General features: G+C 39.0%; 1 protein-coding gene across 1 annotated transcript; it reads left to right on the forward strand.

Moving 5' to 3' along the window:
• Positions 1–38: 38 nt before the first annotated feature.
• Positions 39–25,543, forward strand: LOC309806466 (kynurenine/alpha-aminoadipate aminotransferase, mitochondrial-like). Its single transcript, XM_082625322.1, has 13 exons — positions 39–334; positions 916–1,084; positions 2,060–2,192; positions 5,407–5,481; positions 10,704–10,913; positions 11,481–11,546; positions 12,786–12,868; positions 13,306–13,402; positions 14,625–14,686; positions 14,955–15,019; positions 16,322–16,428; positions 24,026–24,127; positions 25,036–25,543. The coding sequence occupies exons 1-13, from the start codon at positions 268–270 to the stop codon at positions 25,075–25,077; spliced, it is 1,278 nt and encodes a 425-aa protein (XP_082481448.1). The 5' UTR covers positions 39–267; the 3' UTR covers positions 25,078–25,543.
• The last annotated feature ends 464 nt before the right edge of the window (positions 25,544–26,007 follow it).

Raw genomic sequence — 26,007 nt, forward strand, 5'->3', positions numbered from 1 at the left:
GGGAGTGGGGCGGGAGGGGCACGCATCCTAACCTGCCAGTGGACTTTGCCAGTCCTGCTACGCGCCAGGCCGGATCCTAACCAGGCTCTCGCGCAGCCACCAGCCGGGCCTTCGGCGGCCTCTCCTGGCTCCGCGCGCCAGACCAGACGCGGGGGACAGCAGAGGCGGCCTTTCCAGGGGCGGGATTAGGGGGCAGGATTGACGCGGATCCTTGGTTTTCCCAGGCTTCAACCACCTAAGGCGGGGCTTGCCGCTTGGAATCCGAGAATGAATTACACACGGTTCATCACGGCTACGAGCGCGGCCAGAAAGCCTTCCGCCCTTCGAGTCATGGGTGAGTCCGGGCCCTGCTCTCCCGCTGGAGGGGGCGGTCCCCGCACAGCTGCTCGGGGCGGCCTGAGCCCGGCTCTGCGCAGACCTGGCACAGAAGGCGCGCTGGAACGGGCACGAGGGCGGGCCATCAGCAGTGGAGAGAGGGCAGGCCGCTGTGGACACGTCCTGCTTCGGCTCCAGAGGGCTCTTCCGGGCACGGGAGTCGGGGTTCGGCTCGGCGTGCGGCTCGGCGTGCGTGCGCGTGCGGAGTGGGGAGGGCAGGTTCGCCGGAGAGAGAGGGGTGCGCGCGGAGCCGGGCAGGGACGGGCCGAGTGGAAGACCGTTTTCTGTTACTTTGGCCCTTGGCTTGTTTGCCTGATCACTCCGCCTTCTTAGATGCACGTGTCTATTCCTTAGTTCCTCCACCGGTGAGGTCGGTCCACAAACAAAGGCATCTTCTATGTTACTTTCGGACTAGCATTGTATCACTAGAAACCGTTACACTTTAAAGTTTTACTGACTTTAATGCAACATGCTGAACCGTCGCTGTTTAGGAAAGTCTTCACTGAAAATGTTTCTTCTTCTCCTCCTTATTTGTTGTAGCTGAGATATTGGGCAAGTCATCGAAATCTGTCCTCTCCCTGGCGACTGGAGCACCAAACCCCAACATGTTCCCTTTCAAGTCTGCGATTATCACCATAGACAACGGAAAGACCATCCAATTTGATGAAGAGATGATGAAGAGAGCGCTGCAGTATTCTCAGAGCGCCGGGTACTGATCAGTAGACAATGTAACCTTGTTGGGTCATGTTCATGAGCAATATTCTACAGCCCACTGATAGAGTGACGTGTGCGTTTTTTAACTGGGTATTCAGCAGTGAGGAAGGTTTGGGGAAGAGTTTTAGAAGAAAAAATAATTGCAGCAATGATACTGAATGCCTAAGACGCCAGGGACTGCTTCTCAACCTTACACGACTAGGAGAGGGAGAGAAGGCTTTTGAAAGTAGGTACCATTTGAGCTGAGACTGGAATAAAAGAGAGAGAGAGACGATAGCTAGGTGAAGCAGGGTAGGAGAAAGGAGGAAAAGGATGACCCAGGAAGCAGCCAGTTTAGGTCCTGGGGAATTTTTTTAATGATTATGTTCCCTTTCTAAACAGGCAGCTATGTAAGCGTGTTGCCCTCAGTTCAGATGTGTTTAATTTCATAAAGGCAACTGGAACACATATTCTAAGGCTTTCCTTAGCTGGTCTTCTTCCAGTGATAAAGGGTAACTTGCAGAGTGTCTATGAATTCTACTTTATTAAAGCCTGTTTGCTCTGTGATTCAAGAATAATGCATGTTGGGGGCATAAAAATTGTATTGTATATAATGTATATCTAGGCTTTTCTTTCCATGATGCAAAGAACTTACTGAACCTGCACTTCCAGGTATCCTACAGAAATCTCCCTAAGGGAAACAAAAAATGAATTACGCAGTGAGTGCTCTAATGTAAAAGAAAAAGTACAGGCTTTGGAGTGAGAAAGCTGTAGATTCAAATCTCAGCTCTTTTAATCACCGACTGATTAACTTTATGTGGATTTCTTAATCTCTAAGTCTGTTGCCTTGTCTGTTAAGTAAAGATATTAATATTGGCAAAAAGCATTTGAGGACCTTTAAAGTGCCTGGTATAAAGCCACCATTTAGTTCCTGTCTACTATTATTATGATTTTCACTACTGTCAATTTTTAAATGCATTTTATGCTTTAGACTCCCAGAGCTGTTATCCTGGCTAAAACAGTTACAAGTAAAATTGCATAATCCTCCCACCATCCATTATCCACCCAGCCAAGGACAAATGGACATATGTGTCACATGTGGCAGCCAAGAAGGTCTCTGTAAGGTAAGACTGGAAGGAAAGGCACCCGCAGGAAGAATCAAATACTAGGTTCATACAGCCATCTCTCCCTTAACCACAGAGCATCATGTTTTGTGGCCTACAAAGTCTTCCTTGTCTTCACCTAGAATCATAAATGGAACTTAAAGACATTCACCAACCTGATTTCTCTTTCTTTTTATCACATCTTTATTGGAGTATAATTGCTTTACAATGTTGTGTTAGTTTCTGCTGTACAACAGTCAGTCAGCCATATGCATATATACATCCCCATATCCCCTCCCTCTTGAGCCTCCCTCCCACCCTCCCTATCCCACCCCTCTAGGTGGTCACAAAGCATCCAGTTGATCTCCTTGTGCTATGCAGCAGCTTCCTACTAGCTATCTATTTTACATTTGGTAGTGTGTATATGTCCGTGCCACTTTCTCACTTCGTCCCAGCTTCCCCTTCCCCACTCTGAGTCTTCAAGTCTGTTCTCTACATCTGCATCTTTATTCCTGCCCTGCCACTAGGTTCATCAGTACTGGGTTTTTTTTATTCCATATATATGCGTTAGCATACGGAATTTATTTCTCTTTCTGACTTACTTCACTCTGTATGTCAGACTCTAGGTCCACCCACCTCACTACAAATAACTCAATTTTGTTCCTCTTTATGGCTGAGTAATATTCCATGGTATATATGTGCCACATCTTCTTTATCCATTCCTCTGTCGATGGACACTTAGGTTGCTTCCATATTCTGGCTATTGTAAACAGTGCTGCAATGAATATTGTGGTACATGTTCCTTTTTGAATTACGGTTTTCTCAGGATATATTCCCAGTAGTGGGATTGCTGGGTCATATGGTAGTTCTATTTTTAGTTTTTTAAGGAACCTCCATACCGTTCTCCATAGTGGCTGTACCAATTCACATTCCCACCAACAGTGCAAGAGGGTTCCCTTTTCTCCACACCCTCTCCGGCATTTGTTGTTTGTAGATTTTTTGATGATGGCCATTCTGACCAGTGTGAGGTGATACCTCACTGTAGTTTTGATTTGCATTTCTCTAATGATTAGTGATGTTGAGCATCTCTTCATGTGCTTCTTGGCCATCTGTATGTGTTCTTTGGAGGAATGTCTATTTAGGTCTTCTGCCCATTTTTGGATTGGGTTTTTTTTTTTTGATATTGAGCTGCATGAGCTGCTTGTATATTTTAGAGATTAATCCTTTGTCAGTTGCTTCATTTGCAACCTGATTTCTCTTAAACAGAGATCCCATCATCATGGACCCAGAGCTCTGAGTCATTAGGACAAGATTCCCATTCAGGGAGAACTCAACCCCTACCTGCAGCTTAGTGAGCGCTGCTTACTTTCTTCTGACTCAGAGATTCAGGCTAAATTTCAGTTTTGCTTGTGGCTATAACATTTCAGTGTATGACTTTTAAATTCTTCGAGGGTGTATCCTGATACTCCTGAGATGAAACGTCATTCCTTTGTGTGTCTGCTGGTGTTATCATCTGTGCCGGCTGCCTCTTGTACCCTGACTCCCTCTTGGCAGTGCTTCTCCAGGTCTATGTATATGTCTGTGTCTGTGGCTGACTTCTCCTCTGGGTTACTTTCTCTCTCTCCTTCTCTCTCTCTCTCTGTTTCTGCCTCTCTCCTGGATTCCAGGAACTCCACAGAGATAACCACCACTTGGGGGTCCCCGGATAAACAGACTGCATATATGGTTACAGTTTCATCTATTCTTTTCTTTTCTTTTTCATGAATAATGAGTCCTGGATAAGGAGGCTCTACATTCAGTCCTCACATCTAGATGAAAGCATGACTCCTGTTTATCTCAAAGCAGAGTAGCTTTCTTGCTCTTCTTTCTTATGTAAATGTGAAAGTTATAATCCGGTTAGTTTTAATGAATTTCAATTAAATTATTTTTACAGAATAAGGTATTAAAGTAATAAGACTTTATTATTTTCCTCTCCCTTTTTGGACTGAATTAAGAAAAATAAAAAGATTAGCTGCTGTTTGATTTTTTTTCTTGAAGAGAAACATCTGTGATGCTCCAGACTAGTAGGACAAAAAAATTCTTTTCAGTGAAATCCTTTTCTTAGGAAGGGACATTATGTGCCTTTTTTTTTCCAGAAAGATGCACAAGAAAGTTTCTTCTTTGTCTGTTGCAACATCAGTCATGTCAAAGAGAAAGAGAGCATAGATAGCCAAATGCATCAGTAACTCACTGGCTTATGGCCATGCTTGTTCCAGAGGCCTCCTGGGAATCCGGTTTAATATTTCTCCCACTTTGTTCTCCAGGATGGATATTATTTTAGGTGTCCGTGTCTCAGATAATAAACAGCCCTCCCTCCTCATTTAGGATATTTGACTTTCTCATGTCCCCTAATTGACATGGGAAATGAATGTGATGAGGTTTTCATCTGATCCATGGATAATACACAAGCCACCCAGTGATTTGTTTGGTCCTAGGAGGTCCTGTAAATCCTGAATCCATTAGAAACTTGTCAGAGGATGACACTGTCATAAAATGCCAAAAGCTCATAAGGAAAAGTAAATGGAATATCCTAGACCAAATCAGGAAACAAAAGTCAAACCTTCTGTCCCAATGTATAATGGCCATGCTGTTTATCAAGAGCTCTAGGTTGTTAAAATAACAGGGAGGAGAGGCTTGACCTGGGGACTGTGAAACATCACAGGGTGGGAAAGAATGATTCTGTGACTCGTAGAAGATTTAGTCAGAATGGTGGACTAGTATCTCCATGAGGGTAAACACCATGCCTTTATGCTCATCACTTTATCGGCATCCTTTACACAGGCCTGGCTTATAACAAATATTTTTAAATTTTTCAGAAAAGGAATAAAAGGAATAAATAAATTTTAGGAGCCAAAGCAGTTATGGTTTTTTTTTTTCCCAACCTAGAACGGAGGTTTGCAAACTGTGGCTTGGGAGCCAAGCCCGTCCTTGTCTGATTCCGTAAATAGAGTTTTATTGGAACTCAGCCGCACCATCGGCTGACGTATTGTCTACAGCTTTCTCACCATAGAGGCAGAGATGAGTAGTTGCAATGGAAACACCAGGGCTCACAAAATACGTCCCATCTGGCATTTACAGAACACATGCCAACTTCTTCTCTAGAATCCTAGTGAGCCCAAACCAAAAAAAAAAGGGGGGGGGCGGTTCTAAGACCAGAAATCAAACTAACCAAGCTAACCTATGCTTCTTTTGTTAGGTATTTGAAATGATCGTTAATCCTGGAGATAATATCCTCGTCAATGAACCTATTTATTCAGGAACAATTCATGCTGTGAGTACACATTTCTACAAAAGGCAACTCTCTTTCTTATAACAAATAAGAAACCACTGCACCTTGAGAATTATCTGTCCACTGAAACATAAAATAGCATCTTTCTTCTTCAACAGGAGAATCATTAATATATGCAAAATATGTGAAATGTACCCTCTGCTTTATACATTTCTCCTTACAAAGTCTAAATGTAGAGGTGCTAAAATTGGGTTGTGCAAAATCATGTCCAGATTGCTTAATATTCCACCTGAAATGTGACTTAATTTACAAAGACATTTTTTCACTACCATCTATATTACCACATGCCTCAGGATGATTTTATGTCGATGTAGAATAACTGTACAGTAACATGGTATGATTAGGAGTTTCCTCTCCAGTGTTAATTAATGGGGCTTTAATATCCAGAATGGGGAATCGGATCACCTGCTCTGCTGTGCCCTGGGCTGAACACACCACTGTCGGGGGCACAATACTTTTGGATCTGGAGCACAGTCGGAGAAAAGCGACCAGAGTGAACAAAGAAATGGAAATAATACCATAGGTTGAATTGTTTTAGGAACTATGCTCTTTTCTGCAGAAAGAGAAGACTCCACGGGGGCAAGAGAATTGTCCTCAAGTACATTAAAGCTAGCCATGTGACAGAGGAGTTAGATTTGTCTGTGCATGTCCTCAGGTTCATACAACTGGAATCAAAGGATGGAAACTACAGGGAAACAGTTTCAACTCAGTGTAACAACTGTCTAACCATCAGCCTTACCGGCTCTCTGAGGAGTAAAGCACTGCCCATCACTGCAGGGGCTCAGAGTAACTCTCAATGGCCACCTGACATGAATGCTAGCAAAGTAATTCTAGCTTAGCGTAGGGGATTTAATGAGATGACCCTTATGCTCTACTGAATCTAACTTCATGGATTATCTTTTTTTTTTAATTTAATATTATCTTTGTGAAAAATGAATATATATAGAAAGCAATTAGCTAGTCTTGATGAAAGGCATATTTCCTCAACACTCCCAAGTAGGGGTAAAAATATATTATACACATTGCTTTTCTAATGAACAATCTGAAAAGGAAATTAAGAAAATTCCATTTGTAATAGCATCCAATAGAATAAAATATCTGGGAATACATCTAACAAAATGGGTGAGAGACTTCCACATTAAAAACTAAAAAACATTGCTGAAAGAAATTAAAGAAGATGCCAATAAACCAAAAGGCATCACCTTCTCCTGGGTTGGAAGACTTAATACTGTTCAGGTGTCAATACTACCACAGCAATTTACAGATTCCATGCAATCCCTATCAAAATTCCAATAGCCTTTTTTGCAGAAAGAGAAAAGCCAATCTTCAAATTCATTTGGGATTGGAAAGGGTCCAAATAGGCAAACCCATCTTGAAAAAGTGCAGAGTTAGAAGATTCTCGGTTCCCAATTTCAAAACCAACTGCCTTAATCTGTAGTAATCAAGACCGGCTGGTACTGGCATTAAGGATAGATACATATCCCGATGGCATAGAATTGAGAGTTCAGAAATAAACCATGCAGCTGTGACCAACTGATTTTGACAAGGGTACCAAAACCATTCAACAGGAAAAAAAAAAGTCTCTTCAACAAATTTTGCTGGGATAACTGTATTTCCACGTGCAAAAGAAAGAAATTGGACCCTCACCTCATGCCATATAAAAATTTAACTCAAAATGGATCAAACATTTAAATATAAGAGCTAAAACTATAAACTCTTAGAAGAAAACATAAGGGCAAATCTTCTTGACCTTGGATTTGGCACTATTCTTAGATATAACAACAAAAATACAAGCAACAACAAAAATATAGATAAACTGGACTTCATCAAAAATTAAACTCTTTTGAGCATCAAAGAACATTATGAAGAAAGTGAAAAAACAGCCTACAGAGTGGGAGACAATACATGCAAATCATATATATGGTAAGAGTTCAATATCCAGAGTATATAAAGACCTCCTACAACTAAAAAACAAAAGACAAAGAAATTAATTTAAAAATAGACAAAGGGTGCTTCCCTTGTGGTGCAGTGGTTGAGAGTCCGCCTGCCAATGCAGGGGACACGGGTTCGTGCCCCGGTCCGGGAAGATCCCACATGCCACGGAGCGGCTGGGCCCGTGAGCCATGGCTGCTGAGCCTGCGCGTCCAGAGCCTGTGCTCCGCAATGGGAGAGGCCACAGCAGTGAGAGGCCCGCGTACCGCAAAATAATAATAATAATAAAAATAGACAAAGGAATTGAATAGACATTTCTCCAAAGAAGATATATAAATGGCTAATAAGTACATGAAAAGATGCTCAACATCACTAGTCATTAGAGAAATGAAAGTCAAAACCATAGTGAGATACTACTTCACACCTACTAGGATGGCTATTATTTTTTTAATGGAATAAAAAATGGTGGATACATAGAGTAATGGTGAATACATAGAGAAATTGGAACAGCAGTACATTGCTGGTGGAAATGTAAAATGGTGCAGGCCCTGTAGAAAACAGTTTATCAGTGCCTCAAAAAATTAAACATAGAATTACCGTGGACACACAAATTCCACTCCTAGTATGTACCCAAAAAGATTTGAAAACTGGGTCTCAAACATAAACATAAACGTTCATAGCAGCATTATTCACAATAGCCAAAACATGGAGCAGCCCAAGTGTACATCAATGCATGAATAAAATGTGGTCCATCCACACAATGGAATATTATTCAGCCAGAAAAAGGAAGCAAGTTCTGACACCTGCTACAACATGGATAAACCTTGAAAGCACTAAGCCAAGTGAAAGAAGCCAGACACAAAAGGACACATATTGTATGATTCCACTTGTACAAAATATCTGAAATAGGCAAACTCATAAAGACAGAAAGTTGCTTAGTGGTTTCCAGGGGCTGAGGGAGGGGGAAGTGGGGAGTTATTGCTTAATGATACAGGGGGGTCTGTTTGGAGTGATGAAAAGATTTTGGAAATTAATAGTGACGATGGATGCACACATTGTGAATGTAATTAATGCCACTGAGTCGCACACTTTAAAATGGCAAATTTTTGTTATTTACATATTTTGACGTAATTTTAAAAATTAAATAAAGTAATTACCTTTTCTTAGTGACTGGATACTAATTGTTAATTATTTTCCTAAACTCCTAAGTCATAAGATTACACAATGCTTATAAATATAAAAATTTTGTCTATGTAAACAGCACACATGCACACACGTTTTCACACACCCAAACAGAGACCAATGCCAGGCTGTGAGGGAATATGCTGACGGTCCATGTGTGTTTATCTCATGGTCCAATATTGACTTCTTTTATTCATGTTTATGTGATTTCTAAGTCTAAGACCTTTTAAATTTACCATAAGTGGGGTCTGGATTATTCTCAGTGCATAATTCTACGTTTGACTGCTAAGAAAAGTGTTTGCTTATCCTTTGAAAATATTTTTTCTGAGAACCTCATTCAGTTATTGCTATTTTTTAAAATTTTTATTGAAATATATTGTACTTGATGTACAATGTTGTGTTCATTTCAGATGTACACCAAAGTGATTCAGTTATACGTATATATGTATAACTTTCAGATTCTTTTCCATTATAGGTTATTACAAGATACTGAGTGTAGTTCCCTGTGCTATACAATAGGTTCTTGTTGGTTACCTATTTTATATATAGTAGTGTGTATATGTTAATCCCTAACTCCTCATTTATCCCTCCGCTCCTCTTTCCCTTTGTTGCCAGAAGTTTGTTTTCTATGTCTGTGTGTGTCTATTTGTTTTGTAAATAGGTTCATTTGTATCATTTTATTAGATTCCATATGTAGGCAATATTATATGATATTTGTATTTCTCCATCTGACTTACTTCACTTACTATGATAATCTCCAGATCCATCCATGTTGCAGAAAATGGCATTATTTCAATCTTTTTATGGCTGAGTAATATTCCATTGTGTATGTGTGTGTGTGTGTGTGTGTGTGTGTGTATACATACATACATATACATACCACATCTTTATCCATTCATCTGTCAATGGACACTTATGTTGCTTCCATGTCTTGGCTATTGTAAATAATGCTGCAATGAACATCGGGGTGCATGTGTCTTTTAGAAGTATGGTTTTCTCCAGATATATGACCAGGAAGGGGATTGCTGGATCATAAGGTAATTCTGTTTTTAGTTTCTTAAGGAACCTCCATACTGTTCTCCATAGTGGCTGCACCAATTTACATTCCCACCAACAGTGTAGGAGAGTTCCCTTTCCTCCACACCCTCTCCAGCATTTATTATTTGTAGACTTTTTGATGATGGCCATTCTGACCGGTGTGAGGTGGTACATCATTGCAGTTTTCATTTGCATTTCTCTAATAATTAGTAACATTGAGCATTTTTCATGTGCCTGTTGGCCGTCCACATGTCTTCTTTGGAGAAGTGTCTATTTAGATCTTCTGCCCAATTTTGGACTGGGTTGTTTGTTTTTTTTTGATATTGAGCTGTATGAGCTGTCTGTATATTTTGGAAATTAATCCCTTGTCAGTTTCATTGTTTGCAAATAGCTTCTCCCATTCTGTAGGTTGTCTTTCCATTCGTTGATGATTTCCTTTGCTTGTTACTTATTAAGTTCCGGTTTTTTTCTTTATGTTCATCCACAAACATAAAACATAAAAATACAAAACTTTCATAAAATAATGTCTTTAAACAAGGCCACTACTTGTGACTTCAGCCTTTGCAATCGGTACAGTATAGTATCCACCTGCCTTCGTGAGCCACTGCCCTGATGCTCCTTGGTGCCCCAGCACCACCCTGGCTCCCCTGGTCCCTCTCCTAAGACCAACCTGAACACCCCATAGTACAGAGCCAATGCTGGCATGGTAGGGGGCCTCCAGGACCCCATTCCAGCCTGCTCTGTATCTGATGTGCCCATGCTACACCACTTGTCCAATATTTTGAATATCACCTCTGCTTATAACTATCTTATGTATTAGATGCTTTATAAGATTAATTTACTTTGTCAAAAATCATTCCTTAATAAATACCTATTTTATGAACCAGTTCTAACCATAATTATAAAGATAATGCACTGTGGGCGTAGAGCTGAGTGCAGGTTTGTGTTTAAGGGTATAAATGGTAACATTCTCCTTAGTGTAAGAACGAGTGATACTGATATTTTGTATCAAGTCTGAGTCTTGGGCTTTCTTTTCTCTTTGTACTGGACAGCTGCAACCCCTGGGCTGCAACATGATTAATGTTTCCAGTGATGAACACGGGATTATTCCAGACTCCCTCAGAGAAATACTTTCCAAATGGAAACCAGAAGATTCAAAGGACCCCGAGAAAAACACCCCCAAATTTCTTTATACTGTCCCAAATGGCAACAACCCTGCGGGGAACTCATTAACAACTAACCGCAAAAAGGAAATCTATGAGGTATTTTCAAAGAATGTGCTATGTGGCTGTGTTCTTGTTTTGTTCTGACTCTCTAGAAGACTGCTCTGCAAGTTCCTTCTCATGACCCCTTGCTCTCAAGGAAGATGATTTTTAATAAAAGGAAGTCATCTATGCCAGGGCTGCCATGAATTTAAATTCAAGAAACTATTACACTCTTGTTGACTATGAGATTTTTCTTTCCCTTTAATGGATATTTTCATTGGACGAAATGCTTTTCTTGGTGTGATGTTAAACTCTATGAGGTTATTTAGTAATTGGCCCCAAGTTTGATTTTCATTATTTTATGTCTTTATTTTCAACCTGTCCCTTCCCTTTCCTACTTCTTGTCATTTCAGGTTACAAAGAAATTCCTCTAAAATAGGAGGCAGGCTCCTTTTGTAAAGTCTCCTCTAGGTAGCTGAACAGGATGCCTAAGATTTTCACTATAAACACTTCTAAAATCACATAATAAGCTACACAGAAACGAGTACAAAGAACTATGATTCCAAGTGATTTTCAGCTTCGAGCGCTCTGAAGAAATAAATATGCTCCTTTAACCTTTTTTAGCTCGCAAGAACATATGACTTCCTCATCATAGAAGACGACCCTTACTATTTTATGCAGTTCAACAAGGTAAGTGCAGGGTCAGCTCAGCCCACAATCAGTAGATAAGTGGCTGTCAGTTCCTGTGCTGATTAGAGTTTAGCCCCGGGCTGCGGAGGGTTTTCAGCTCTGGTATTACTGCGCTTTCCAGCAATCCCTTCCCTTTAGAATAGTGGCTGGCGCTCTGTGCCAGGCACGTGGAGGCTCGAGTGAGTCAAGGTTGAGGGTCTTCTGGACTCCGAATCCAGGTCGTGGCTCCTTAGACATCGGGCCAGGGTTACGGAGTGGGTATCTCCTTGGGTGTCAACCTCAGTCTCTCGGGGGTGGCTGATGGGCGGAGGACTTGGGAGGCGTGTCCAGGCGGAAGGAGAAGGAGGGCCGCGCTCCCTCAGTGAGGCGGTGCTGGGCAGGGGAGGGGCGTTCCCAGCATCACGCTGCCTGCTCGCCATCCTGTCACTTAGGGTCGGGGACCTTCCTGCAGAATCATGGGCTTTTAGATCCTTTCGCACTATATATGTACACCACTGTCCACGAGCATGGTTTCCTAGGAGACGAGTAGTGGTACCGACCCCAATGCCCAATTCCTCAAAATCCAACACTGTATTTGCTCTAAGGGCTGCACAGAACAAACACATGCACTCAGTCCCCACTCTGTATCTACGGAGAAGAAACAGAACTCTTGGCTTTTTACTAGTTTGCCTGAACACCATGTCTGCCTGCCGCCCACCTTCAACACGACCCTGGCCCCCTTTCTTGTTGGCATTTACTTTTGAAGTAAATATGGAAGTTTCAGCACTGCATACTGACTACACTGCTCAGCTTCATCTGCACCTTTTTCGTGTTTCTAGTTGGTCTAAGGGGCAGCATTCTCTTCCTAAACCGCCCTGAATGCTGATGGCCCTCTTCGTTTTGGTCTTTTCCAAACGAGTTTTTCTTGAATCCTTCCTCGAAATCTGTTCATCCCGGATCTCAAGCCTTGGGACAAGGAGGTCCCGTGTGAGGCTCCTCTAAACTCACGGGAGCGGCATCGTGAACAAGTGAGAGGACGTGTGTGTGTGTTTGGCAGAAAAGCCGTGAAGATCGGCAGATACGAACAGAAGAACACGCATCTCTGGTTCTTACTCCATTTCAAAGGGCTGAGATGAAGACAAGAAAAAGGATGTTTGTCCTACTGTTCTCCAAATCCATTCCTCCCCACTCTCTGCACAAAGTAGGGATACGGTCTCTAACAGACTTCCCAAACCAACCGTATTTTTCTTCCATTTCAAGCCCTGGGCACCGACTTTTCTCTCCATGGACGTTGATGGGCGTGTCATCCGAGCTGACTCTTTTTCCAAAATCCTGTCTTCTGGGTAAGGCCCTGGCTGTGCCTTCAGGCTGCATCTAAAGGTGACAGAGGCTGCACCTCAGCATCTTTTACTGCAAACAGTTCTCATTTAAGATACTTGTATTGCTGTTTGATTTTATCTATTAATAAGGCTTTTCTACCAATCCTTCCGAGTGGTCAAAGATACTTGGCCATTAAGCTATAGCTTAATGGGGACTAGTCAGGTTTTTGGTTGCATATCTGAAAGAGCACATTTAGAAATACCTGGTCAGATATGCATTCTATTTTAACTGTACAATTTAATTTAAATGTGTATTTTAAATAAGACGTTGTTTTATTAGAATGTGTTAACTGTCTAGGTCCATTTGTCCCCAGGTCACAACTTTCTTCCCCATGAAATCAGTAACAAGGTATTAATTGTTAATGCAGGGTTGGTATTGTGCCTTTTCTCTCTTTGTGCAGGTTAAGAATAGGGTTTCTAACTGGTCCAAAGCCCTTGATCGAGAGAATTGTTTTACACACAGAAATTTCAACAATGCACACCAGCACTTTCACCCAGGTAGGAATTTTTTGAATCAGATCATAAAATAAAATAGACGTTGGCAAATATGACTGCGTGTAGGTGGCAGAGAGAGAAATCACCGATTGCAACTCTAGTTCCGCATGGACTGAATTAGGAGACCACGCACAGCAGATGTTTGCTCTAAAAGCCAAAAGAGATTTGAATGGACCTGGTGCTCTTTCACAGTGTAGATCAAGCTCCTTGAGGGTGAGAGATCTTATTCATCTGAGTCCTGGCATCTAGCCCAGGAATCCCATAAAAACTGTGTTGGACTCAACAGGGCGGAAGAGTTTTGGTGAAGTAACACACTGTTAGCTTCATTGTCCTGGAATCTGAGAGCAAGGGTTCAAACCCATGTGGTGGCCCGACCTCTCCCTTCACTGCCCATGTGCTAAGCTCCCTACAGACAGCGGCTGGAATGTATTTTAACTAAAATACAGTAAAATTATTTTTGGAGAATGTATAAATTTCTTTACAAGCTTTGAGAAACTATTGGACCCATCCCTAAGGCAATCTTGAGAACCAACCATAAGGACAGGACTGCCCCCTAACAACTCAAAAGGCATAGTTTATGTAGAATGGACATTTCTTTGACATTATACATTCTACAAAGTGCACGTGTCCCCGTGTTTTATCAAGTTGGGGGCTTTTTCTATATTTTCTGTATCTGTTATCAACCAAATTTCACTATCCATTTAGAACATTTAGGACTTTCATTCTGGATACAAAAATCTCTAAATATATTGTATAACTCCATATATAGACTGTATGTGTTTTATATTTAGAGAGGCCATCTAGGGCGACAGTTATTGGGTGGATCTGGGGCTGGACAGTCTGACCTAAGTCCAGGCTCTGTGATGAGCAGTGACTGCAGGAAAGTTAATTTCACCTTGTGCCTGATTCTCTTTATCAGTAGTAGAGTGGAAATCATGACCTGCCTAATAAGGGTATTGCAAAGATCAACTTAGCTGACATATATTCATATGGTACAGCAGTTTCCAGCACAGAACAAGGACCATATAAATATTTGTTATTTTTACTATTATTATTGTCATTGTTATTAGTCAATGTTGTTATAAGTCGCTGACCCTATAAGGCTTCGTGCAGGTTGTTGCATGTTCTTAGGGTCGTTTGCACAGAATCAAGAGTGATTTGCTGTTATGTTTGGCAAAAAACACATTTTAGAGGATGAACCTTATAACAGTCTCATCCCTTTTAGCTCCTGGTATCACAGCTTCTACACCAATGGGGAGGAGAGGGCTTCCTGGCTCATGTAGACAGGTACTGTATTTTAGGTTCTATACTTTATATAGAAATGGACTTCGCTCTATTAATTTTCACTTTTGAATTATTCCAAAATAATGGAAAGCCCACAATGGTAAAAATGTTTACTATCAGACAGGTCAAATAAATACGCTCTATTCCCTCATCAAGAATTCAACATTTTCATCAAGATAGAAAATAGATTCTTATAGACTGGACTCCAGAGCCTTTTACTGTCTACAATCAATGTAGTAAACACATCCTTTTCATTGTTTTCTTCTTCTAGGGTTATTGATTTCTATAGAAAGCAAAGGGATGCATTATTGGCAGCTGCAGACAAGTGGTTAAGTGGTGAGTGGAACTTACATCCTGTCCTGGGATGAACAGTAGCCCTTATATGAGTGAGTGATACACACCACAGGGTATTGTTAATAACCCTGGGGAAGGAAACAGGGTCCAGGAGTATTCTTGTCAAGAAAATGTTACCCTATGAATGATCTCAGAAGTAAGAGCACAAACCCTGGCACAATTCTACACATTTCTACTATACCTGACTGCTGCAAAGTAACTGTGGTTTGAAGAAAAATGACCAATTAGTCTAACAATCAACCAGCAATAACCTACTTAAAGTAAATAATATCTGTACTCAAAAGGTTTTCAAAATTTTGCTCCATATAGAAGAGGAATTGTGAAATCAACAACATACTCCTTTTCTGACTCTATAAAGACAAAATAGAACAATCTAAGGCAGGTTTCTCATTACAGACAATTTGCCTTTTAATCATTAACCTCATTTATCTAATATTTTCTATTGCTCATTTGATTTCAAAATGGTTTAGATTTAATTTTCTATTAAGGAAGAAAGTAAAATGAATTGCATGGCTTTAATTACACCACTAAAAATGCCTTTGGCAAGAATAATAGTAAATACAAAGTATTCACTTCTTATTTCCCTCATATCTTGTTCCCTATGTAGTCCTGGTAAAAAGAGAATTACTATCTTTTTGATAAGAGTACTTAGTCTACCACTTCCTATAGTGAAGTTGAAAAAAAGGTTTTAATCAACATCAAGGTTTTTTTTTTTAAAGGTAATAATCAAAATCAAAATAATTATTCTTCCTTCTTGGTTTCTCTATCTTTATATTCAATGAAGCATAAAGCCTACAAATGACCAGAATTTCTTAATTTTATGTACTCCTTTCATAATTAATTATATTCTGATAAAAACTTCAATTCATTAGACTTATGAACAATTACATAAATGATAGGATTTATTGAAACACTAGAAGCCTCTAGAAAGAGTTGAGGAATCCGCTCCTAAAACTGAAAGAGCCGTGTTTGGCTTAGGGGCAGTTCTAAGGAAGGGAGGTGGGCATGGCACTGGATTTCCTGCACTGCCCTGAGACCCACTAAAATTATAAATAAACACACGAGTCTCCTCTCTCCCTTTCAAACCCTCCCCTTACTTTTTAAAATAAAACTCAGAGCATCAATTTTCAGGACTCCTAAAACTATATTTTTAAAAATGCTATCCCTGAAGGAACTTTTTTGGAAATTCTAGTTTCCAGTTACTGCAATTTGTCATTTCAGTGATATAGTTGACATCATCAGAAATGGTCTCGGGAAATATTTCTTCTTTTCTTTTGTTTGTAGGTTTGGCAGAATGGCATGTTCCTACTGCTGGAATGTTTTTATGGGTTAAAATTAAGGGCATCGATGATGCAAGAAAACTAATTGAAGAGAAAGCCTTTAAGAAAGAGGTAAAACAGGAAGAAAAGCTACATTTTTTCTTTAAAGTAATATCTTAATAAAATGGCAACCCACCAACCCAAGGCATAATGTTTGCCTATCCTATACATTATCTCCTTACTAAGAACAAAATAGATTTTGGGTTACAGAATTAGTCTCCTGGTCTAAACCCGGGGAAATACAGTCATTCAGCTCAGCTACTGATTAGCTTAGTGGCTAAGAGCACACTCTCTGCAGTCACATCCTTGGGTGTGAATCCCAGCTCCAGCCCTGCCCTTATATGTGGCATTGGGTAAAATGCAGATAATAAGAACCTCTCCCTCTTAGGGTTGCTATGATGATGAAAGCAATAAATATGGATAAAGTACTTAGACCAATACCTGGCACATAGTAAATGCTTGATAAGTATTAGCCAGTAATATTTTTTATTATTTTTTTAAATTTTTATTGGAGTATAGTTGATTTACAATGTTATGTTAGTTTCAGGTGCACAGCAAAGTGATTCAGTTATACATATACATGTATCCACTCTTTTTTAGATTCTTTTCCCATACAGGCCATTACAGAGTATTGAGTAGAGTTCCCCGTGCTATACAGTAGGGCCTTATTAGTTATCTGTTTTATATACAGTAGTTGTATATGTCAATCCCAAACTCCCAATTTAACCCTCCTCCCCTTACCCACTGGTAACCATAAGCCATTAATATTAAAATAAAAGGATTTTTTTCCTGATTAGGAAAGTAAAGGATACTCATGGTAACATGATTCTTCATTAAAGCATAATGAAAATTTTTTAAGTAGCCCATAATTTTACCACCCAGATTTTATGACCATTTGTGAAACATTTTCTTGAACAGCTTGTATATATCTAGTAGTTTGCCTATGAAATTATTTTTTTATGAAAGTAAAATGCTCTACAATATTACATTAGTTTCAGGTGTACAACATAGCGATTCAATATTTTTAACAATTAGACTCCACTTAAAGTTATTATAAAAAATTGGTTATATTCCCTGTGCTGTACAATATGTCATTGTATCTTCTTTATTTTATACATAATAGTTTGTACCTCTTAATCCTCTACCCCTACCGTGCCCTTCCCCCTTCCGTCTTCCCACTGGTAAGCACCAGTTTGTCTCTATTATGTGTGTCTCTCTCTTTTTGTTGTATTTATTCATTTTATTTTTTTAGATTCTGCATATAAGTGCATATTTGTCTTTCTCTGACTTATTTCACTAAGCATAATACCCTCCAAGTCCATCCATGTTGTCACAAATGGCATTATTTCATTCATTTTATAACTTTGTGTATCACATCACTGTATGTATATACATACATATATATATATATATCACATATTCTTTATCCATTCATCTGTTGATGGGCACTTAGGTTGTTTCCATATCTTGGCAATTATAAATAATGCTGAAATGAACACTGGGGTGCATGTATCTTTTTTAATTAGTGTTTTCGTTTCCTTTGGACATACACCCACAAGTGGAATTGCTGGGTCATATGGTAGTTCTATTTTTCGTTTTTTGAGGAACCCCATACTATTTTCCATAATGCTTCACCAATTTACATTCCCACCAACAGTTTACAAGTGTTCCCTTTTCTCTGCATCCTCACCAGCATTTGTTATTTGTTGTCCATTTGATGGTTGCTATTTTGATAAGTGTGACGTGATATCTCATTGTGGTTTTGATTTGCATTGATGATTAATGGTTAATGACTGGCATTAACCTGATGATTAATGATGTTGAGCATCTTTTCATGTGCTATTTAGCCATCTGTATGTCTTCTCTGGAAAAATGTACATTCAGGTCTTGTGCCCATTTTTTAATCGGGTGGTTTGTTTGTTTGATATGGCTGTGCAATTATTTTACAGGATTAAAATTACACAGAAAACTTTATATCCTGCTTTTTTCACTTAAAACTAGACTGCAAGGATTTCTAGGTTTTTTCTCCTTTTGTACTTAAATCATGTCTACTTAGATTTCATTCAGAGGCACTAATTAAGGTAAGACGTCTAAATAGGCTTCTGTGTAGCTTTCCAATTTACAAAATCAATCAACCATTCTCCATTAATTAATTCCTTTATCATGTTAGTCACTCTTCTGTAAACACCAAGATCTGTTTCTAGTATCACTTTTGTCTTGAGGCAATGAGTACAAAGAACAGATCGTGTTGTTGTTGGCAAATTTCTGTGCTAGAGCATAAGAGACAGTCCAGAGGTCAGAGCTGGGAACTGGCTGCCTGGACCCGAGAGCCAATTCACTCCCCTGGGAAAGCCACTCATTCTCTGTAATCATCATACTTGACCGCAGGACTCATGCTTTATAAATTGTTTTAATATTAATAACAGCACATAGAAAGTGCTTAATAAGTACTTAAATGACTTAACTCATATAAGTGCATTTTAGTACAATAAATCAATTTTATTACATTTTCTTTGCTTTGTTATCACTGCCATTATTATTCACAATATTTGATAAGAGGCTATTTGTTTGTATCCCTGAGCTAGGAGATAAGGATACAGGGTTCATATTTTATTATAGTTTTTTCAGTCCCTTTTATTTATTCCATATACCCTGTTGCATGGACCTTCAACTTTTCTAACTAATCTCTAACTTTAACACCACTCTCTTAACCCAGATTTTGGTCACCTTGCAAGATTATTACCACTCCCTCCTTCTCTACAGAAACTTGCTTCTGGCACATCCCTAAACTGTTCCCCAATATTGGTAGAAATGACAGTTTTCATTTCATTATTAATCAGAAAAAAAAAAAACCCTCATCTTTGGCCTTGAAATTTTCTCCCCAGAACGCCCCCAAATAATTTCATTCCCAGCTCACCTAACTTCAACAACCGGGGGCCAGATTTACACCATGAAAAAACAAGCAGTTTCTTAAAGTTCTGAATGTCATGATTTTACTAGATAACAATCTCAAAGACTTAACACAACCCAGCTTAGTTCTGACTCACACACAGATGTGGTCTACAGGCTCCTTTGCTCCTGCCGTGAGTCAGAGACCTAGATTCCTGCCACCTTCTCGCTCTGAGTTTTTCAACACATGGATCCATGATGACCGCAGCATTGAGAGGGCATGGTGGGTCACACGGGGAGACGTTCAGGGCCGGGCCAAGAAGGAGCACCACAACTTCCCCTCTCCTGGCTGGGATTCAATCACGCAGCCACAGGCATCTAGAAAGAGGCTGGGGACAGTGTGTTTTCATGCGCAGGAAGCAGAGGACACGTGCTCTGGGGCAGCGAGCTGTTGGCCACAGAAGTCACCAAGAAGAGCAGGTGTCCCACCGTTTTGACACCATTACCTATCATTTTTATTCCTTCACTCTATGTATTAAGTGTTTCCACCTCTTTGAGTGACCAATTTTCTTGCACCTCGGGGACACTACACTCTGTATCTTCTCCCTGACAGACTCTTCCCCTTTTTGCTTGGCCTATACCTACTTATCTTTCAAATCCAGGCTGAAAGGTCACCCCCAAATTTGGTAACTCTAAAAGGGTATTTAACACTGATTGATTTGCAGATGTTGAAAAATCCTTGCATCCCTGGGATAAATCCCACTTGATCATGGTGTATGATCTTTTTGATGTGTTATTGGATTCGGTTTGCTAGCATTTTGTTGAGGATTTTTGCATCTATGTTCATTAGCTATATTGGCCTGTAATTTTCTTTTTTTGTGGTGTCTTTGTCTGATTTTGGTAGTAGGGTGATAGTGGCCTCATAGAATGAGTTTGGAAGTGTTCCTTTCTCTGCAATTTTTTGTAATAGTTTCGGTAAGATAGGTGTTAACTCTTCTCTAAATGTTTGATAGAATTTACCTGTGAAGCCATCTAGTCCTGGACTTTTGCTTGTTGGGAGTTTTTAACTTACTGGTTCAATTTCAGTACTGGTAACTGCTCTGTTCATATTTTCTCTTTCTTCCTGCTTCAGGTTTGGGAGGTTGTACCTTTCTCAGAATTTGGCCATTTCTTCTAGGTTGTCCATTTTATTAGTATATACTTGCTTGTAGTAGTCACTTATGGTCCTTTATATTTCTGTGGTGTTGGTTGTAACTTCTCCTTTTCATTTCTGATTTTACTGAGTTGGGCCCTCTCCCTTTTTTTCTTGATGAGTCTGCCTCAAGGTTTATCAATTTTGTTTATCTTTCCAAAGAACCAGCTTTTAGTTTCATTGATCTGTTCTACTGTCTTCTTAGTCTCTATTTAATTTATTTCTGCTCTGATATTTATGATTTCTTTCCTTCTACTAACTATGGGTTTGGTTTGTTCTTCTTTCTCTCGTTGCTTTAGGTGTAAGGTTAGATTGTTTATTTGGGATTTTTGTTGTTTCCTGCGGTATGATTGTATTGATATAAACTTCCCTCTTAGAACTGCTTTTGCTGCATCCCATAGGTTTTAGATACTTGTGTTTCCATTTTCATTTATCTCTAGGTATTTTTGATTTTCTCTTTAATTTCTTCAGTGATCCATTGATTGTTTAGTAGCATATTGTTTAGCCTCCACATGTTTGTGTTTTTTGAGTTTTTTTCAATATCCACAAATCAATCCATGTGATATACCACATTAACAAATTGAAGAATAAAAACCATATGATCATTTCAATAGAGGCAAGAAAAGCTTCTGATAAAATGCAACATTCATTTATGATAAAAACTCTCCAGAAAGTGGGTATAGAGGGAACACACCTTAGCATAATAAAGGCTGTATATGAAAAACCCACAGCTAACATCATACTCAATGGTGAAAATCTGAAAGGATTTCTTCTAAGGTGAAGAACAAGACAAGGATGTCCCACTCGCCACTTTTATTCAACAAAGTTTTAGAAGACCTAGACACAGCAATCAGAGAAGAAAAAGAAATAGAAGGAATCCAAAGTGGAAAAGAAAAAGTAAAACTGTCACTGTTTGCAGATGAGATGATGCTATACATAGAAAATCCTAAAGATACTACCAGAAAACTACTAGAGCTCATCAATGAATTTGGTAAAGTTGAATGATGCAAAATAAATACACAGAAATGTGTTGCATTTCTATACACTAACAACAAAAGAGCAGAAAGAGAAATTAAGGAAAAAATCCCATTTACCATCACATCTAAAAGAATAAAATACCTAGGAATAAACCTATCTAAAAAGGCAGAAGACCTGTACTTGGAAAACTGTAAGATGCTGATGAAAGAAATTGAAGACAACACAAACAGATGGAAAGATATAGCATGTTCTTGGATTGGAAGAATCAATATTGTCAAAATGACTTTACTATCCAAGGCCAACTACAGGTTCAATGCAATCCCTGTATCGAATTACCAATGGCATTTTTCACAGAACTAAAATAATTTTACCATATGTATGGAAACACAAAAGACCCCTGACAGCCAAAGCAGTCTTGAGAAAGCAGAATGGAGCTGGAGGAGTCACGTTCCCTGACTTCAGACTATACTACAAAGCTGCAGTAATCAAAACAGTATGGTACTGGAACAAAAACAGAAATATAGACCACTGGAACAGGAGAGAAAGCCCAGAAATAAACCCATGCACCTATGGCCAACTGATCTACAACAAAGGAAGCAAGAAAATACAGTGGAGAAAAGACAGTCTCTTCAGTAAGTGTTGCTGGGAGAACTGGACAGCTACAAGTAAAAGAATGAAATTAGAACATTCTCCAACACCATAAACAAAAATAAATTGAAAATGGCTTACAGACCTAAATGTAAGACTGGATAATACAAAACTACAGCAAAACAGGAAGAACACTCTTTGACATAAATCACAGCAATATCTTTTTCGTTCTGTCTCCTAGATTAATGGAAATAAAAACAAAAATAAATAAATGGGACCTACTTAAAAGCTTTTGCACAGCAAAGGAAAGCATAAAAAAACAAAAAGGCAACCTACAGAATGGGAACAAATATTTGCAAATGATGCGACCAACAAGGGATTAATTTCCAAAGTATACAAACAGCTCATACAGCTCAATATCAAGAAAACAAACAACCCAATCCAAAATTGGGCAGAAGACCTAAAAAGACATTTCTCCAAAGAATACATACAGATGGCCAACAGGCACATGAAAAGATGCTCAATATCACTAATTATTAGAGAAATGCAAATCGAAACTACAATGAAGTATCACTTCATACCGGTCAGAATGCCCATCATCAAAATGTTTACAAATAATAAAGGCTGGAGAGGGTGTGGAGAAAATAGGACCCTCCTACACTGTTGGTGGGAACGTACAATGGTGCAGCCACTATGGAGAAAAGTATGAAGGTTCATAAGGAAACTAAAAATAGAGTTACCATATGATCCAGTTATCCCACTCCTGGGAATATATATGGAGAAAAGTATAATTCAAAAAGATACATGCACCCCAATGTTCATTGCAGCACTATTTACAATAGCCAGGACAGGGAAGCAACTTAAATGTCCATCAACAGAGGAACAGATAAAGAAGATGTGGTACATATATACAATGGAATATTACTCAGCCAGAACTACTCAGAATGAAATAATGCCATTTGCAGCAACATGGATCAACCTAGAGATGATCATACTAAGTAAGTCAAACAGAGAAAGACAAATATCATATGATATCACTTACGTGGAATCTAAAAAAATGATACAAATGCATTTATTTACAAAATGGAAATAGACCCACAAACATAGAAAACAAACTTATGGGGCTTCCCTGGTGGCACAGTGGTTGAGAGTCCGCCTGCCGATGCAGGGGACGCAGGTTCATGCCCCGGTCCGGGAAGATCCCACACGCCGCCGAGTAGCTGGGCCCGTGAGCCATGGCCGCTGGGCCTGCGCATCAGGAGCCTGTGCTCCTCAACGGGAGAGGCCACAACAGTGAGAGGCCCGCGTACCTCAAAAAAACAAAACAAAACAAAAAAAAACAAACTTATGGTTACCAAAGGGGAAAGGGGGGGAAGGGATAAATTAGGAGTTTGGGATTAACATACATACACTATTATGTATAAAATAGATAACCAACAAGGACCTACTGTATAGCACAGGGAACTATACACAGTATTTTATAATAACCTATAAGGGAAAAGAATATGAAAAAGAATAGATAGATCGATAGATAGATATACATATACATATACACATATGTATAACTGAATCACTATTCTGTATACCTGAAACTAACACAACATTGTAAATCAACTATAGTTTAACTTAAAAAAATGAAATAAAATATTTTTTTAAATGATATTTCATTGGATTTATTTTACTTTTCTAGTTATGTTAAACATTTATTCGTGTTTATTACCATTTCTATTTCTTGAATAAGCTGTCCTTGTCCATTTTAAGGTTTTTCCTCTGTTTCTGTACATTCTTTATAATATATGGAGAAGAGGTAGAATTGCTGTATTTATTGTAAACACTGATTTCTATGCTTTTAGTTTTATTGTACGACATGCAGTAATTTTGTATAAATTGATTTTTCTCTTGTGATTTCTTTCATTGCTTTTTAAGTTTAAAAGTCATCCTCCACTCTGAGATTAGATTCACCTATATTTTCTTTTAGTTTTCTTTAACGGTACATCACCTGTTTTCCATAAACTCTCTTAGATATTCATGCTTCCTGGATATAATTTCTACCTTGATAGTTCAGCTCCTTGCCCCTACTTCAGAGCATCCTTCTCTTTAGCTTCTCCAGAGCAGATGGACATGGTGAGTACAATATTCTCTTTAGAGTAAAACTAGATATCCATTTATTTTTTGTGTTCATTTTGTGAGTTACAACATTATTTGATATCTTCTTGGGTTTCTGCAAAATGGGTATTAGTTGGAAAGTCACAAACTACCATTCAGAGAAGTTGCCAGGCTTCTATAGACAAATGATGTGACCAACTTGGAGTTGAATAGATTTCAGACCTGCTCAACAGTGTTGGCAGATTATCAACACGTTACAAAGAGAACCTCTTTGGCTCCTTCATGGAATTAACGTGAGCCATAGTTCAAATTCATGAAGGCATCTACCTCTATCTCTGGTGGAAGGGTCAAATAGAATAATATTAATGATTGGAGTTAAGTAATTGCTTAATCACAAACTCCAGCTTTAACCAGGATTACAGGAAACCAAGAAGCAAGTTCCTAAGAACTGTGTGTCGGGAACCCACAGAAGAGCCATAAACTGAAGAGTCCAGTAAGTGTAAGAAGAATGTATACTTATCCTTGGAGATGGGTTGTCTCCGGGTGTGTTTTTGATTGACTTGCTTTCTCATGTCACTAAATATGCTTTTCATAAGTTATATATGCATAGAGCTGGACAACTGAAACTATACAGAAGGCATGTGCAGGTGAGAGAGTATATGAAAAAAATAATTCCAGTTCTGGGAGAAAATGATGATCTTGAGGGAAAAAGGATTGGAAAAATTTCCTGGGACTCTGATATGCTTCTGTCTACGTACGTTAGTGGACACGACGGCATCTGACCCAGATAAAACTGAGGTTAATCCTGACCTTTCACTGTCTGATCTCAACCTAAGATGGATACTCTTTGTTTAAATTTCTAAAGTTATGACAGACTTTTCCTAAACAGCATCCTAATTTTATTTCTTCTCTCTGTTCGTTTTTAGGCCTTCCAGGGATTAGCCCAATTTATAAAGGAATCTTTATGAAGAAATCGAACTCTTCATAGCACTCGGTTTTCAGATAAATTATTTCTATGTTTTAGCAGGAAGAAATGATTGTTGGTGTTAGACTTACAGGTTGAGTTTCACCAAACACGTCATATCTGTAGTAATTTAACTAGACAACTTTTAAAGTGCTCTTGAACCCATCAGATTGCCAAAATATATTTATAATCCACCTATACATGTTGATAAATTTTCAACCCCCAAAAAGTATTTTTACCCTGGATTTTATTGTAAAGATTTTTGTAGTTGCTTTATCATTTCCCATACATTTTCTTTGAAAATAACATTTTTACAGTAAATTATTTGTAAGCAAACAATCATGTTCAAAATGGTATATAATGTGAACTTTTCCTATTTTGAAGAAAATGTAATGAGAGCTTGTTGTAAAAATGGTTAGAATTTGACTGTTATACATAATTTTTAGTAAGAGTATCACAGATATTATGTTATGGCATAGAAATCCATTTAAAATAAAATTCTGAATCTAAACATACATAAAGGTGCACCTATTAATTCTAAGTAAGGAGGAGAGATTAAGGACTGAGAAAAATGTACTGCATTGTATTTTTATGAAACTACACCACTTTCAAAAATGCATTCTTATCAGTTACATAATTTCAATCTACTAGACTCCTTTGAGGTACTTAGGATATACTTTTTTTTTTTTTTTTTTTTTTTTTTTTTTTTTTTGCGGTACGCGGGCCTCTCACCGCTGTGGCCTCTGCCGTTGCAGAGCAAAGGCTCCGGACGCGCAGGCTCAGTGGCCATGGCTCACGGGCCCAGCCGCTCTGCGGCATGTGGGATCTTCCTGGACCAGGGCACGAACCTGTGTCCCCTGCATCGGCAGGCAGACTCTCAACCACTGTGCCACCAGGGAAGCCCAGGATATACTTTTTAATGCTTTTCTTTCTC

The sequence above is a fragment of the Mesoplodon mirus genome, assembly GCF_964341445.2.
Source record: "Mesoplodon mirus genome assembly, chromosome: 1".
NCBI classification, from domain to species: Eukaryota; Metazoa; Chordata; class Mammalia; order Artiodactyla; family Ziphiidae; genus Mesoplodon; species Mesoplodon mirus.

What these genes read in the sequence shown, in the direction of transcription:
- LOC309806466 (XM_082625322.1), top strand. Translation starts at nt 268, where the DNA reads ATGAATTACACACGGTTCATCACGGCTACGAGCGCGGCCAGAAAGCCT. An exon ending in TCCAAAATCCTGTCTTCTGG is followed by an intron (nt 12,869 to 13,305) that starts GTAAGGCCCTGG and finishes CTCTTTGTGCAG; the next exon opens with GTTAAGAATAGGGTTTCTAA. An exon ending in TGCAGACAAGTGGTTAAGTG is followed by an intron (nt 15,020 to 16,321) that starts GTGAGTGGAACT and finishes TTTTGTTTGTAG; the next exon opens with GTTTGGCAGAATGGCATGTT.